Source organism: Paroedura picta, chromosome 4, assembly GCF_049243985.1.
Source record: "Paroedura picta isolate Pp20150507F chromosome 4, Ppicta_v3.0, whole genome shotgun sequence".
Taxonomy (NCBI): Eukaryota; Metazoa; Chordata; class Lepidosauria; order Squamata; family Gekkonidae; genus Paroedura; species Paroedura picta.
In genome coordinates, this window is record NC_135372.1 from 103,384,053 (window position 1) to 103,401,881 (window position 17,829).

Sequence of the window (17,829 nt, forward strand, 5' to 3'; positions counted from 1 at the left end):
ATACACCCATTGGATATCAAGGCAGGCTGTATTTCTCCATGTGTTTTCAAGAGAAAGTAGCTTGATTGCCTGAATATTCCAGAGGAACACTAATCAAGGATCTTTTGTTTGACCCCCCCCCCCAAAAGCTCCTCAAACCCATGGCCTTGGGCACTGATTTGAGTCTGTAGGGAAAACACCCAAAGCTCTCAGAAAGTCTCTCAGAAAACAAACATCCCTAGCAATGCCATCATAAGCCTAGGAAAGACTATAAGATCATCCTTGGTAATTATTAATGAAAATAAGTCATGCCTGCCTCCCATGCTAAATCAATTCTCTGCAACCAGACACAGCTCCTTGACCCCATTATATCACCCTGTTTCTGTACAATAAAAAGTTTTAATTGTTCTATGATAGCCTGAATCCTGCTTGTCTCTCACACCAATTGGGTCTCAGATCCTAAAGTTGTACCAATCAGAGTACAACCAAAGTGTAACTGGATCCTGCAGTTCTGGCATAATGCCACTGTAGATTCTGATTCTGTGCCAAATTCGACCAACAGTGACACTTTCCTATTTGTGCCCAGATTGCATAAGCAAATATTTTGAAGCCATTCATTTTTGTAGCTAGCTGGTCTCTGCTCCTGAGCGTAATTCCACTGCTGAAAATCACAGGATTCCCCGTGCCCCAAATCTGGTAGAAACAAAAAAGAGACTTCAAAACAAGTGGAGTATTTCCTTTTCCTGTTCAGCTTCCCTTCCTGAATGTAACCCTCCAACTTTTTCTACCCTCTTCCCAGCTTCTCCATTCCTTGTCCTACCATCAGCCAGCCTTCCCATAACATTTCCCACTTGGCTAGGATTTCCTACTTCCTATCTAAAACCTTCCGCATTTATCCCTACACACCTTTTAATCCTTTTGGAAAACCCCTATCTCTTTTCTGTATATTGGTGTCCAAATGGGTGGAATAGCCAAATGGGTGGAACAGAGTTTGAAAAGTGACTTTAGTTGGGGATTTAGCTTAAAGAAGTCCAAAGCTTAAAGGTTCCCAATATAGTGCCCAATGAAGCTTGGCAAAGATTTTCAGAAAGCGGGTAGAGGTAAAAGGTGCTTTCCTCCAGCAGGTTTATAATTGGCTGTGCAGATTTTTAAAAATTGCTTTGGAAGTGGCTGTCACATAGCACAGGGTTCTTTACTGTGAAGGCAAACTGTATGCAAGACAATATTTTTAAACAATGTTAATTCCAAAGGTATCCTGTTAAACTGAGCTTCTGCTTGAAATGTTGAAGAATTATTAATCATGACCTAACTCCCTGACATTGTATGGTTGGCGGTACTTCTTATGGCAGCCATTCTGTAATTACATATGCCACCCTGGATTAGAATTTTGAAGGTGCCCACAAGTTCTAAAATGTTAGGGACCCCAGCTTAAAGTAATACAACTGAACACTAGAATTGCATGAAAATGAATTTTTAAAATTGGATTACCAATTTTAAATTGCTTTGCCCAAGTAAATCCAGGTGCATAAAAAGACAATATAATGTCCTTGATTTCTATTGCTGGTTCTGTTGCCATTGAATAGTTCAGTCTTATGGTTTTGTACTACTGTCTTGTTCCTCTTCTTTCTATTCTGTACCTTAGATAGGGCAATAAAATTAATAGCTGGTTAAGTATCTGTCTCCTTTTCATCTTTCCTTTCCTGGGAGATTTATATACACAGACTCACATAATCCTACTTTAGGATGGAATTTGTGTTCTAGTTTTTCACATGTAGAGCCTTTCTTCACATGAGAGCAATGACATAGGGAGAGATTTTAGTAGTAACATCTAATGAAAGACAGTCAGTTGTATAGTAACTGATCAACCAAGAAGGGCTATTATCCATGTGGACTCTGTTATTAATATGATATGGATGTAAATTATTCAGTTGATCTATTCTTGTGTTAAAGAATAATGCATCATGAAAAATGTTTATTTCCTTTAATAGAAATAATCTCCATTGTACTCTGTTATGTTGCCTATTTCTTGGAGAAAGTCTCCCTATATTCCAGGTACAAATTTGTCATTATACAGGACTAAAATCATCTTTAACCGCTCCTGTGGAGTGGAAAGAATAAAAGAGTAATGGCCCAAGAGCAGGCCTTGTCCGGGATAAGGAAGGGTGCCTATTGGCCCCTTCCCTCGGACTGACGAATCGGGAGGCGCGAAGCAAAGTCGGCTGCATTGGCCCGACCTCTGCCATTTCCTACCTCGCCGCCGAGCAGAGAGGTAGGCAGCAGCTGGGCCAAGGACAGAAGAGGAGCGGAGGGGGGTGCCGAAAAAGCCTCCCCAGGGCCCGGCCAGGCCGCTCGTGGCTTCGGTGAGCCCGCAATCGGGCTGCCCGGACCCTGGGGAGGCTTTTCTTGTGGCGGGGGGGGGGGGGAAAGAAAAAGCCTCCCCAGGGCCTGGGCAGCCCAATTGCGGGCTCGGCCACACACTCAATGCACCTCCAAATGCCCTGCTCGCCCTGCTAGAGGCGGCCACTGTCGGGATGTTACAGTTCCCTAGACTATTAATTCTGGGGGACTTTAACATTGCAGAATTGCCGTCCTCTGGCAATGGACTAGACCTGGTGTCAGCCATGGTGACACTAGGGCTCTTGCAATTTGTTGTTGGCCCTACCCACCAGGCGGGTCACACCCTGAACCTCATTTCTGGAGCAGGGTTGAGCATGGATTCAGTCATGGCTATTGCCGTGCCATGGTCAGACCACTATTCCATGAAGACATGGCTAAAGTTGCCACCTCCCTCTCAGTTGGCTGCCAAGCAAATTTCAGCTTGCCTGCGGAGACTTATGGATCCTACCGGATTCCTGAATGCTCTGCAGAACCCAATGTGTCTCAGCACTTCTCTAGATGGACTTGGCAGTGACTGGCATGACAGAATGCTGGCCCCCGATGAGATAACTCCCAGACATCCCCTCTGCCCCTGTCTCAAGTGGGCCCTCTGGTATACTGAGGAACTCTGCAGGAAAAAACGGGAACTGAGACAATTACAGCGACTTTGGAGGAAGACTTGTGATGAAGAATTAAGAACATCATATAGAATACAGTTAAGAGCCTAGGAGATGGCGGTGAAGTCAGTGAAATGCAGCTTTTACTTAACTTGCATGGTGTCTGCGCACTCACGCCCAGCACAATTATTCAAGTTAGTCCGATCCCTTACTGCCCTCAATGAAGGGCACCAAATTAATAGACAATTGGACATTACCTGTGAAGCATTTGTGAGTCATTTCACAGACAAAATCTCGAATCTCTGCCATAACGAGCCGCAAGGGAGTGGCGGGCTATAAATCTAATAATAATAATAATAACAACAACAACAACCTTCCTCCAACTTTGGAAAGTGAACTAGAAAGTAAACTAGAGGCCCCTTGGCCGTCTTTGAAGAGAACACTGAGTTATTTCAGACAACTCTCACTAAATGACATGGACAGCATGCTAGCGGCAACAAGGCCAACCACTTGCCCACTAGACTTTTGTCCATTGTGGCTCCTAAAAACAACAGACATAAGAATAGGAGCCCCCCTCTGGGAATAATCAACCTCTCCCTCTCAACAGGAGAATTCCCGGAAGGATTAAAAGAGGCAGTGGTGAGCCTGTTGTTAAAAAAACCATCCTTGTCTCCACAGGAGCCTAACAACTATTGCCCTATCTCTTATCTCGTGTTTCTTGGGAAATTGGACGTTGTACAGCTCTCAGCAACTCACTTCACCAGAAATCTGGGCGTGATTCTGGATGCTTCCCTTACAATGAAAGCCCAGGTCACAAAGGTAAAACGGCTGGCATTTTCCCATCTCTGCCAAGCCAAGCTACTAACCTAGCCCCAATGATCCATGCAACAGTCACCTCTAGATTGGGACTTCTGCAACTTGCTCTAAAGCTGGTCTACCCTTATCCTTGATCTGGAAAACTACAACTGGTGCAGAACACTGTGGCCAGGATTCTCATGATGTTGAATAGCATGGAGATCCCACATCCGGCCTGTACTCCAACAACTCAGCTGGCTCCTAGTTGAATTCCAGATTAGGCTTAACGTTTTGGTAACAACCATCAAGGCCATATGAGGTCTGGGCCCAGTGTACCTGAGAGACTGCCTCCCTGCCTATACACCCAAAAGAGCCTTACGCTCCACTACCTCCAACTGGTTGTGGATCCCTGGCCCCAAAGAAGTAAGTTGGGCCGCAACAAGGTCCTATCAAACCGTCAGTTCCTTGTGATTACAGTTCCGTGAAAAAATAGGAATTATCCAGGCTATTCAAAATCCAATAAAGAATTTCTTTTTATAGTTATCCAAATAATAGTAAATATTCTTAATCATCCAAAATAATTACATACAATCAGAATGGGTTCCCATGTAAACTCCCCCCAGTTTTCATCGGACTATTTTATCCTATTTTTTCATGGGATCAGCACCTCAACAAATGCCAGAGCCTTCTCTGTCCTGGCACCATCTGGTGGAATGAGCTCCCTGAAGAGATCAGGGCCCTGCCTGAACTTCTACAATTCTGCAGGGCCTGTGAAAGTGAGCTCCTCCAACAGGCATTTGGTTGAGGCCAACCGACTGAAAACAATTGCTGGTCCCCTCCCCCCTGACACCCCCTTCCATGACTGAACAATCTGACCTACCCAAGGACTTTGCAAAACCAAAACCAAAAGAGGAACACAACTCAACCTTAACAGGTAGGAACTCAGAAGTTGAGCTGTACAATAAAATAATGTAAAAATGTTGATTATTTATTATAGTGCACAATTAAAAACAGAATAAAAACTACATAAAAACTATACAGAACTAGCAGCACATAAGACCAAACGCGTTTCGACCCTGCTGGGTCTTCCTCAGTGGTCAGAACTGTGACAATACACTTTATATAAAATATTTATACTAAACTCATTATAAAGTGTAGCTGAGTGGTTGAATGGGCTCTGTAAATTATGGCTCCAACCAATATATGTAAATTTTAGACTTTTTGGAGGCCACCTCCTATGACATATGCCTAGGGTCACCACTCTTCGCTATTATATAATTCTGTGTTGTGTATCTCATGCACGTCAGAAAAAAGGCTATTCTGTTTTTAATTGTACACTATAATAAATAATCAACATTTTAATATTATTTTATTGTACAGCTCAACTTCTGAATTCCTACCCAAGGACTTTGTCAATGTTACTGTTCCTGTTAAAATATTGTTCTGGTTGATATGTTACATTATGATTGTTATATTGTCATATATTTGTTATAATGTTCTATGTAATTACCCTATGAGCCATATGGAAGGATGGTATAAAAATCTAAATAAATAAACTAAATTAAGTCTTTGATTTAGATCAGTACAATATGTCTAGCTCAGGGGTAGTCAAACTGCAGCCCTGGTCTAGCTGTTCCTAGACATATTGTTCTAGTAATTTGTCACAACCTTTTAAGCCTTCTTAAATGATTGCATTTTTATTTTCCCTACCCATATGCATTAAGACACTAATAAAATGCCAGGAGTAATACCTCCCTATTTATTTTGGACAAAATACGTGTTTGAGGAATATTTTTTCCCCTTTTACTATGATATTTGATGAATTATTAGACAAACATGCCCACTCTGCCATTTTCAACCTAGGATTTTTTTCTTGTTTACTGAACATAAAATATTTTGTGTAGTTGACACAGTCAATACCATCACATAAACTTAACCTTTCATAGATTTCTTAGTCCTTATAAATGGCACAAGACTTTGTTAGTTTGACTGCACCCAGCAACCACTCTGAATTTGATTACTGAAGATAAGCTAGGTCTTTCCAAACCTTGGGCAGACTGTACAGATTTGCCTATATCTTGCCTTATGTATCAAATTATTTTATTTATTATTTTTATTTGATTTATGACCTGCCACTTCCTGACGGCTCATGGCGGGTTACATATGTCCGAATAAAAAGCCTGTAAAACCCCAGACATAAAATCACAAATTATTAATCAAAAAACAAAAAGAAGATATGGCGGAAAACAAAACCCTCGCTATTCTCATTCCTCCCTAGGGCATTCAAAGGCACATTCCCTGCTGCAGAATGCATCGGGCAATCAAAATTAATTTTGACAACCTTCATAGTAACACATCCAGCCAGTCACCCGTTTCACTTTCTGCGTGATTCTCGGGGGATAACAATGCAAAATGATACTTATCCTGTCACAAATTTTTCCTTGGAATTCTACAGCTATTTTTGACTGTAGGGTTCCTACGCTCAGTCCACCCTTCCACTAGGTACCAAAAAGGCGATACTAAGAAGGTTGAAGATGCAAGTACTGTTATTCAATAGGGCTTAGTCTCAATAAGGTGCTTTAGAATTGCTGCAAAAATTTCTCAACCGCATCGAATCCAGGAATGAGACACTGCTTTGCTAAATTGGGCGCCCTTGCCAGAGAAGCCGCCCCCCCCCTCCTATACACACACCGTATTATTAAGAAAAACGGGGCCAATACAAGCAAAGATTAAAGAAAAGGCGCTGAACACTTGGTTAAATGACTTTATGGCCAAATCCTACCGGAATCATGGCCGAAAGGAGGATTTTAAGCCAGGAAGATAGGTCAGCACTGGAGCAAATAAAGAGGAAGAGAGAACTCATGCTGGAGCACTGAAGGCCGCGTATATATATATGCAGCCCCCGCCCATCCTTTCTGCCGCTTCTAGCCTAGAATGCCCTCGCAAGTCGCAGTACAGTTTTTTTCTTTCGCCGTTACCGGTAAGACCTGACCGCGCTCGCGCACAGCAAATCCCTCCTCTTCAACATCCACATGCGCAGTGACGGGGTCTCCTTATCTCCTCGGTTCGGCGCCATGCAAAGGCTGTTACGGAAGCCTGTGAAGTTTCGGGGTTTCTTGGGGCTACTGTCCCTTGTGGTGCTACCTCACATGTCGCTGGGTGGGTAGGAGGTGGGGCTCCTTTCCCCTGTTCCCTTTCTGTATGGTCGCTACGGCCACCTTTCTCAGCGCGGCGCTGCTTTGGCACAAGTTTCTGTCTGCGCCTGTGGGAAGGGGGCCAGCGAGAGAGGCAGGTTTGGCTCCACGTCCCACAAACACTTGATCTTGGGACGGAGAGTTTTTGTGGTTTAGATCCAGCGTATGCTCGCAACTTGTTTGCAAGTAAGCATGCGTATGAATAGGCTATACAAGGGATGCCGCTTCCAGTGTGGAGATGTTCTGCTGTGGTTTCACTTGCATTTTATTATTTTCCTAGCACTGCAGGTTCAGAAATTCCATTGCAGTTAGTACTGTTCTAAAAATGGTGTAAAGTTATGTGATACACATGTGGCTTGATCTGGGGTTTACACATATTTAATCTCAATTCCATATGGAAATAGTAGTCTGCTGTACTATTTCACTCATAATTTTCCTGCACCAGTATTTCTGAAGAGAATGTTTGTGTATACTACAATATATGATAATATCACACCCATATTTTGCTACACTTTCATGTGATGTTATAATAGGACACTGTCTCTCACAGACATTCCCAGAAACGTTTTCTACCTGGAAGCTGTGTATAATGTTGTTGTTATGTGCGAAGTCGTGTCCGACCCATCGCGACCCCATGGACAATGATCCTCCAGGCCTTCCTGTCCTCTACCATTCCCCGGAGTCCATTTAAGTTTGCACCTACTGCTTCAGTGACTCCATCCATCCACCTCATTCTCTGTCGTCCCCTTCTTCTTTTGCCCTCGATCGCTCCCAGCATTAGGCTCTTCTCCAGGGAGTCCTTCCGTCTCATGAGGTGGCCGAAATATTTGAGTTTCATCTTCAGGATCTGGCCTTCTAAAGAGCAGTCAGGGCTGATCTCCTCTAGGACTGACCGGTTTGTTCGCCTTGCAGTCCAAGGGACTCGCAAGAGTCTTCTCCAGCACCAGAGTTCAAAAGCCTCAATTCTTTGACGCTCGGCCTTCCTTATGGTCCAACTTTCGCAGCCATACATTGCAACTGGGAAGACCATAGCCTTGACTAAACGCACTTTTGTTGGCAGGGTGATGTCTCTGCTTTTTAGGATGCTGTCTAGATTTGCCATAGCTTTCCTCCCCAGGAGCAAGCGTCTTATAATTTCTTTGCTGCAATCCCCATCTGCAGTGATCTTGGAGCCCAGGAAAATAAAATCTGTCACTATCTCCATTTCTTCCCCTTCTATTTGCCAGGAATTGAGAGGGCCGGATGCCATGATCTTTGTTTTCTTGATGTTGAGTTTCAAGCCAACTTTTGCACTCTCCTCCTTCACCCGCATCAACAGGCTCTTTAGTTCCTCTTCACTTTCTGCCATTAGAGTGGTATCATCTGCATATCTGAGGTTGTTGATATTTCTCCCTGCAATCTTGATCCCAATTTGTGACTCCTCTAATCCCGCATTTCTCATGATGTGCTCTGCATACAAGTTAAATAGGCAAGGCGACAGTATACAGCCTTGCCGAACTCCTTTCTCAATTTTGAACCAGTCAGTGATTCCATGTTCAGTTCTCACTGTTGCTTCTTGACCTGCATATAAATTTCTCAAGAGACAAATAAGATGCTCTGGTATTCCCATCTCTTTAAGAACTTGCCACAATTTGTTGTGCTCCACACAATCAAAGGCTTTTGCATAGTCAATGAAGCAGAAGTAGACGTTCTTCTGGTACTCCCTAGCTTTCTCCATGATCCAGCGTATGTTGGCAATTTGATCTCTAGTTCCTCTGCCTCTTCGAAATCCTGCCTGTACTTCTGGAAGTTCTCGGTCCACATATTGCTGGAGCCTAGCTTGTAGGATTTTGAGCATAACTTTGCTAGCATGAGAAATTAGTGCAATGGTGCGGTAGTTTGAACATTCTTTGGCATTGCCCTTCTTTGGGATTGGAATGTAAACTGACCTTTTCCAATCCTGTGGCCATTGTTGAGTTTTCCAAATTTGCTGGCATATTGAGGGTAGCACTTTTACTGCATCGTCCTTTAAGATTTTGAATAGTTCAACTGGAATGCTGTCACCACCACTAGCTTTATTGTTGCTCAGACTTCCTAAGGCCCATTTGACTTCACATTCCAGGATGTCTGGCTCCAGGTCAGTAACTACCCCACTGTGGTCATCAGGGATGTTAAGCTCGCTCTTGTATAGTTGTTCTGTATAATTTTGCCACCTTTGTTTAATCTCTTCTGCTTCTGTGAGGTCCCTACCATTTTGGTCCCTTATCATACCCATCTTTGCATGAAACGTTCTCTTCATATCTCCAATTTTCTTGAAAAGATCTCTGGTCCTCCCCATTCTATTGTTTTCTTCTATTTGTTTGCACTGTTCATTTAAGAAGGCATTCTTATCTCTTCTAGCTTTTCTCTGGAATTCTGCATTCAGTTGGGTGTATCTTTCTCTTTCTCCCTTGCCTTTCACTTCCCTTCGCTCCTTAGCTATTTGTAAAGCTTCCTCAGACAGCCATTTTGATTTCTTGCATTTCTTTTTCTTTGGGATGGTTTTAGTTGCTACCTCTTGTACAATGTTGCGAACCTCCGTCCATAGTTCTTCAGGCACTCTGTCTATCAGATCTAATTCCTTAAATCTATTTGTCACCTCCACTGTGTATTCGTCGGGGATATGATTTAGTTCATACCTGAGAGGCCTAGTGCTTTTCCCTACTTTCTTCAATTTAAGCCTAAATTTTGCAACAAGAAGCTCATGATCTGAACCACAATCAGCTCCTGGTCTTGTTTTTATTGACTGGATAGAACTTTTCCATCTTTGGCTGCAGAGCACATAGTCAATCTGATTTCTGTGTTGACCGTCTGGTGATGTCCATGTGTAGAGTCGTCTCTTGGGTTGCTGGAAAAGAGTGTTTGCTATGACCATTGTATTCTCTTGACAAAATTCTACCAGCCTGTGCCCTGCTTCATTTTGTACTCCAAGGCCAAACTTGCCTGTTATCCCAGTTATCTTTTGGCTTCCTACTTTAGTATTCCAATCCCCCATGATGATAAGCACATCATTTTTGGGCGTTGCTTCTAGAAGGTGTTGTAGGGCTTCATAGAACTGATCAATTTCATCCTCTTCAGCAGCAGTGGTTGGGGCGTAGACCTGGATCACTGTGATGTTGAATGGTTTGCCTTGGATTCGAACTGAGATCATTCTGTCATTTTGGAGATTGTATCCCAAGACTGCTTTTCTTACTCTCTTATTGATTATGAAGGCTACTCCATTTCTTCTGCGAGATTCTTGTCCACAGTAGTATACCTGATGGTCATCTGAATTAAATTCACCCATTCCTGTCCATTTTAGTTCACTGATTCCTAAAATGTCGATGTTCAGTCTTGTCATTTCCTGTTTAACCACGTCCAGCTTGCCTTGATTCATGGATTTGACGTTCCAGGTTCCTATGGAATAAAAATCTTTACAGCATCGGACTGTCTTTTCGCCACCAGTTACTTCCACAACTGAGCGTCCTTTCGGCTTTGGCCCAGCCGCTTCATTCATTCTGGCGCTACTCGTACTAGCCGTCTGCTCATCCCCAGTAGCATATTGGACACCTTCCGACCTGAGGGGCTCATCTTCCAGCGTCATTATGCCTATTGGAACTGTCCATAGAGTTTTCATGGCAAAGATACTGGAGTGGTTTGCCATTTCCTTCTCCAGTGGATCACCTTTTGTCAGAGCTCTCAGCTATGACCTGTCCGTCTTGGGTGGCCCTGCACGGCATAGCTCATAGCTTCACTGAACTACGCAAGCCCCCTTGCCACAACAAGGCAGCGATCCTTGAAGGGGGCTGTGTATAATAGCTTTTAGCAATGTGTAGAATAAGTTAGCTTTGTGTGCCTTGTTAGTTGACACTTCACCTGGTAATAGTTCTACACAGTTATCTTATGTTCTTTATTTTTTTAAAATACTTTAATGACATTAATCAATGGGGGAATGTATTGTTGGCATGTTGCAACCTGTTGTTTTAAATCTGGTACTGAGAAATTGGGTACAAGACATTTCTTTCCTGTTGTATCCCTTGACTCATTTCCTGGTGTATATTTTAGTTCATCTTAGTTAAAAGCAAATGCCTTTATTCTAAATTCTAAGTTATTTATACTTTACCTCTTCAGGAGGCCAGCAGTTCTGAATTTAAAAGTAGGGAAAACGGCACGTAAAAGAGAAGAATCGGTATATTATATATTAAATTTATTTTGTATTCCTTAGTGACATTAAAAGAACTTTGCACAAATTAAAAACAATGTAGTAACAACAATATAATACACACAACCAACACTAATAAAATTGGATTACAAAATCCAATATAAAGCATAGAATAAAATAGTAAAATAGTAAGGTACATACAATAATGCTGCAAAATGACACTATAAAATTGGACACGGGGTTCAGCTGTATACAAATGAACAAATCACCAAAAACAACTTATAATGTTAGACGTTAACAATTATTCTATTCCCTTTATTAAAAGTTCCTCCTCAGAAATGAATTCAAAATAGATTTTTGATTGTTAAACATTTTCCCCTTTGAATTTTTAACAGTCATAATTAGTTTGCAATATAGGATGGAGGAGACTTGTATTGGTATGTGGTATGTGTGAGTGGTATGTGTGAATAGGATCTAGGAGTCTTAGTAGACCATAAATTGAATATGAGTCAGCAGTGTGACGGTGGCTAAAAAGGCAAATGGGATTTGGGGCTGTATCAAACTGAGTATCATGTCCAAATCACAGGAGGCGATGGTACCACTTTACTCTGATCTGGTTTGGCCTCACTTGGCTGTGTTCAGTTTTGGGCACCACAGTTGAAGAGGACAAACGAGCAAGTCCAGAGGAGGGCAACAAAGATGGTGAGGGGGGTGGAGACCAACACAGGAAAGGTTGGGGAGCTTGGTCTGTTTAGCCTGAAGAGGAGACATCTGAGAGGGGATCTGATAACCATCTTCAAGTATTTAAAAGGTGCCATATAGACTGGAGCAGAGTTGTTCTCTCTTGCCTCGGAGGGATAGTCCAGAACCAATGGGATGAAATTTATTCAAAAGAAATTCTGTCTCAACATCCAGAAGTTTCCTGACAGTTAGAGCGGTTTCTCAGTAGAACAGGCTTCCTCAGGAGGTGGTGGGTTCTCCATCTTCAGAAATTTTTAAACAGAGGTTGGATAGCCTTGTGACAGTGAGGCTGATTCAAGGGGGTGGCAGGTTACAGTGGATGAGCAATAGGGTTGTGAGTGTTCTGCATTGTGTGGGGGGGTTGGACTCGATGACCCAGGAAATCCCTTCCAACTATTATTATTCTATCATTTCTATTTCTGTGATTTCTAAGATGAGAGATGAACAATTTCTCTGTAGCCCTAACAGTGCCTGGTTGTGAACAACACACCTGGTAAAACTCACCCTGATTGGCCCTTAGGGGTCAGGCATTGAATAGGGAGACAGCACTCCCCCGCTGAGGGCCTGGCCACCAGGGAAGGGGGGGGAACTAGTCAGTTGTGCCAGCCCATGTGGCCTGATTCTACAGCTCACCCTGCTGTATGGGAGCCCTCCTGCCCGTTGCCTGTTTAAGAGCCCATTTTTAAAACAGGTTTTGATCCTAGTAATTATTATCAGCCATTGTTGGTGAGGACATGGCTTTGTCTAGATAAATTAACAAATTAATGTGGGGCAAAAATGGCCCCAAATAGAAGGTGCTGAGTCTGTATCCTTTATCCAACAGAAGACCTTAATACTCAAGCTTGCTGCCAAAATACCCCAGAAATCAAGGGAAGGAATAGCAGCTCACCTGGAAACTCGCTGGGACAACAAGGCCTTCAAGCACTTCATGCTCATCATCAAAACAATGCTTCTGAGCATTGCTGCCAAGCATTGCTGCCAAGTGTTGCTGCCAAGCGGCGCCATCGAGCATCACTGCCTAGCATTGACACCATGCATGAAGAAATGCAGGAGTTAGGCACTCAAGTGTCCCCCCGGGGACCAAGCAACGTCTCTACAGGTAAGCTCCACCGAGTTCCTAACACCAGTGATGGATTGGGTAAGAGGTTGGACATGGGGTCTGAAGCTATATAGATTTCATCACTTGCTGAAGCCATGGGTGAATCTTTGGCCCTGTTGCTGTCAGATAATCTGAGAGTATTTTCAGAACTAATTGTTATAATCGCAAAGGCTCTGCATCTTGATTAGGTTTCTGCAGAGCCCAAGACTAATGTCCCAATTATGAATGCTGATATTATGAATTTAGGCAGATTGTGAGTGGGTGAGCAGGAAGGGATGTGTCAGTGTTTGTTTCTCATGGCCCTTGATTGTGAGTGGGTGGGCAGGAAGGGATGTGTCAGTGTTTGTCTCTCATGCCCCTTCCTTCTAAAGGTAAAGGTATCCCCTGTGCAAGCACCGAGTCATGTCTGACCCTTGGGGTGACGCCCTCCAGCGTTTTCATGGCAGACTCAATATGGGGTGGTTTGCCAGTGCCTTCCCCAGTCATGACCGTTTACCCCCCAGCAAGCAAGCTGGGTACTCATTTGACCGACCTCGGAAGGATGGAAGGCTGAGTCAACCTTGAGCCGGCTGCTGGGATTGAACTCCCAGCCTTATGGGCAAAGCTTTCAGACGGCTGCCTTACCACTCTGCGCCACAAGAGGCTCTTCCCTTCCTTCTATACCCAGGGAATTGCTGATCACCACTGTGGGATGGTAGGTGAATTTCCTCTAGGCCAGGCTGAATTCTGGAGGTTTTTGGTGGGTTGGGGATCACTTGAAATTGGGGTCACTGTAGGTGGGCATGTAGTTGTGGGTTCCAGCATAGTGCAGGTGGTTGGAGTAGATGACCCTGGAGGTCCCCTCCAACCCCATGATTCTATGAATGTCTTTATATATCCCAAACAAGTACTATAGATTTATGTTTATAAAAGGAATATAGAACATTTCTTTAAAGACTTGTACTAAACTTGCATCCACACCTGCATTGGCAGAAAATAGGATGTATAGTCTCAGGAGGGAAGACTGTGTACATTTTATATTATATTGAAAATTAAGCATTCCAAAATTAGCTTTATTATTTTGGACTATAAATTAAGCCCGCTGTAGAAGAAAGACAGCGTGCGCTAGAGAATGGGAAGGCAGACTGTAGGAAAAGAAGGAAGAAGAGGAAAGGAGGTATAGGAGGGAGAAAGAAGGGGAAGGGGTGGTTGAAAGGATGGGTAGAAGGGAGAAAGAAAGGAAGTAAAGGAGAAAGACAGGAAGCAAGTGAGAGAGAGAGAGAGAGACAGGAAGGAGAGGGAGAAATAGAGGAAGTCAGGAAGTAAGAAGGAAGAAAGGAAGGAAGGCAGGCAGAGAGGTAGGTGAAATGGGAGCAGATAGGGTGTGTGTGAAGGGTGGGGGGGAATCGTGGGGGGGCAAATCAGAATGGGGAGGTGGCAAGGAAAGAGGGGGTAGAGAGGAGTGTGTGCGTGGGTGTATGGGGTGGGGGAAGTGGTGGGAGAGCACGATGGGAGAGCGCGGTGGGTGGCTGGTGTGTGTGTGCATGTGTGGGGGCGGGGAAGCGGTGGTGCAATGGGGGGGCGGCCAGAGGGGATTTGTGTGTGGGGGCGTGTCTGTGGGGGCGGGGAAGTGGCGGCGGGGCTATGGGCCAGGGGGTTTGGCTGGTGTCTATGTTTCTCTGGGTGGGGGGAAGCAGCGGCGGCACGATGGAGGGGGCGGCCAGGGGGGTTGTATGTATATGTCTGTGTCTAGCCGAGGGGAAGCCAGGGGGGGACTCACCGTCGGGGAAGGCAGCTTCTCCTTGTGTGCGGTGAGTCCCTGGCCGGGCAAGGCGAGGATGGGTGAAGCAGCCAATGGGGAGCCACGCAAAGCTCTGCTCCCCATTGGCCGTTTGGCCCTGGAGTGACACTCGGAGGGTCCAATCAGGAGCTGCTTTGTGGCTCCTGATTGGGCCCTCCGAGTTTTTATCCCGGACAGAGCCCGCCCTTTCTCCTCCCCCTTATGGCTTACTGTTTTATTTATTCCGCTCCGCAGGAGCAGTTAAAGATGTACAACCATTGAGAGTTAGAGCTGTGTTACTCCCCTTTCCCCTGAAATGGAGGGAAGGAAGATACATATTATGGCACATAAGATACACTAATAGGAGCTGTGGGCCTAAGACAAGTGAACTGCAAGTCATTGTGTCTTCAGAGCAGTATTCGATGGCTTCAGACAACTCACGCTACTGAAGTGGATAGGTTGCTAACATCAGTGAGGCTTATCACATGGCCCCTTGATCCCTGCCCTGATTGTATTAAAACAGAGTGATGAGAGGATAAGACAGCCTTTCACAATATTTTTACTGTTGACAACTGCCTGAAACTTTCAGGCTTTGAGAAACCCCAGAAGATGTGTGGACATACAGAATATGGTTGGTAAGCATAGCTATGTACACAGCCACTTGGGTCCCCTCCCCTTCCCACCCCCTCCAGGCCCATCATTGGCCATTTTTGGAAGGGGAGGGAGGTTGACATGACCATATATGATCATATCACCTGCTAAATATTTAACAAATTTAAAAATATAATAAAAAATAATTAACTCGCATTCATTTGGGAAACCCTTCCAGGACCGTCAAGAAACCCCAGGGTTTCAGAAAACCCTGGATGAGAAAGCTTGGGATAGGAGGTCCTCTCCAGAAAATTATCAACCACTCCCTTTCTATGGTGGAGTTTCTGATGGCATTGAAGGAGACTGTGGTTTGTCCCTTGCTGAAAAAAAACAGCTATGGACCTGCGGGACCTGGTCAACTAACACTCTGTCTCACAGTTAGTGTTTCTGAGAAAGATGGTTTAAAGGGATTTTGTGGACCAGTTCTTAGCTTACCTAAAGGAAACTTCAGTCCTGGATCCATTTCCATGTGTTTTCTGGCCTGGCCATGGGGTAGAGACGGTGTTGCTTACTCTGATGGATGCCCTTTGACAACAGCTGGATTGAGGTGGACCAGTGCTGCTTGTGATGCTAGATCTTATGGCACTTTTTTGATATAGTCCATAATGAGATTTTAGTTCACCGCCTCACTGACTCAAGGATACAGGGGACAACTTTACAGTTGCTGATCTTCTTTCTGACAGAGGGTTGCAATTGGGAAGAACATTTCACATTGTTGCCAGCTCCCTTGTGGAGTGCCATAGGATGTGGTTCTCTCAGACTCTATTTAACATTTTTATGTGCTCTCTTGCCCGGCTTGTTCAAGAATTCAGTCTGGGGTGTTGTCAATATGCTGATGACACTCACTTCTATCACCTGATGAGTGGCCCTGGACTCACCCCTGTCATTGGAAGAAGTGCATGGAAGAAGTGATTATGTGGATTAAGCAGAGTTGTCTGAAGCTCAATCCTTTAAAGACAGGGGTCTTGTGGCTGGGTAGGAAAGAGTCAAGTGCGAAAGCACATCCTTCCTGCCTTGGATGGTGTTCAGCTCTAGAAGTTAGAAGTTTGGGTATGATTCTTCACATCTCCCTTACAAAGGAGGCACATGTCACAAGAGTAGCTTAGGTGGCATTTTCCCATCTTTGCCAAGCCAAACTACTATTGCCCTACCTGGCCCCAGTGCATCTGGCCACTGTAATCCATGCAACAGTCACTTCTAGATTGGGCTTCTGTAACTTGCTGTATGTGAGCCTACCCTTATCCTTGACCAGGAAACAACAACTTATCCAGAATGTAGCTGCTTGGGTCCTCAAAGGAAATCCCTAGAATGCCCATTTTTGTCCCATCCTTCAGCAGCTGCACTGGCTTCTGGTTAAATTCAGGATCAAGTTTAAGGTATTGGTTCTTACCTTTAAGGCTCTACCTATGAGACCGCCTCTCTGCCTATGTCCCCTGAAGAGTGTTGCACTCTGGAAATTCCAATCAGTTGGTAATCCCTGGCTCCAAGGAGGTATGTTTGGCCTCAACCAGGACCAGGTAATTCTCAGTCCTGACTCTTACTTGTTGGAATAATCTTCCTGAGGAGATTTGGGACCTGTCAGAACTAGCTTAGATCTGCAGGGCCTCTAAGCTCTTCCACTAAGCTTTTGGTTGGGGTCAGTGATCAGTAACATCAAATGAGCCTCCCCTGGGAAACCCGCCCATGACAAATGTTGTGCACTGAGAGGGGTTATGGAGGAAACTAAGAGGGGCTTGGCCATACTTGACTTATTATTAACTAACAGGCATGAGTTGGTAGATGGCATGAAGGTGGTGGGGACTTTAGGGGAAAGTGAATATTCAATATATTTTGCTGGGGGAGCAGGCAAGGAAGTTCATAGCCAGATATATATGTTCAATTTTAGTGGGGCAGACTTTAATGAACTCAGGGGCATGTTGACGCCGAATGTCATCTGTCAAGGCGACCAGCGCGGTCTCTACTCTATGGCCAAGACGGAAGCCAGACTGGCATGGATCAAGGGCCGAAGTTTCCTCCAAGAATACTAGGAGCTGTTCCGCCGCGGCCCACTCTACCACGTTCCCTAGAAACGCAAGATGCGAGACAGGGTGGTAGCTGGCGGGGTCTTGGGTGTCCAGAAATGGTTTTTTTTAGCAGAGGGCGAACCACGGCTTCCTTTAGCCCTTCAGGGAACTCTCCAGATGTCAAAGAGAGGTTGATAATTTCACTCAAAGGGCCTCCTTTCTGTTGGTTGCCCGATTTAAGCAACAAGGTGGACAGGGATCTAAGGATCATGTAGTCACTCTCATTGACCCCAGTAACTTGTCAACTTCGGTTAAAGAGAGCTTCCTGAAGCCATCAAACACTAACCCCCTCGATGGCCACGGAGCTTCCAATTCGCTAACTTATGCCTTCATAAGCATCCAATGAGTTGTCTTTGCTGCTTCGTCACAAGACTTACTCCACACTCGCTCAAGCCA

General features: G+C 44.5%; 1 protein-coding gene across 5 annotated transcripts in view; it reads left to right on the forward strand.

Annotated features, from left to right (window-relative positions):
• LOC143836062 (complement receptor type 2-like) overlaps nucleotides 1-17,829 on the forward strand; it is a 105,957-nt gene that overhangs the window by 63,191 nt on the left and 24,937 nt on the right. For all 5 annotated transcript variants that reach the window (XR_013230474.1, XR_013230475.1, XR_013230476.1 and 2 more), the window contains exon 14: nucleotides 12,685-12,960. Coding sequence is in view for 1 of the 5 variants with exons in the window: in XM_077334842.1 (XP_077190957.1) it covers nucleotides 12,685-12,960 (276 nt within the window). In the remaining 4 variants the exon portion in view is untranslated. The remainder of the gene's footprint in view (nucleotides 1-12,684; nucleotides 12,961-17,829) is intronic.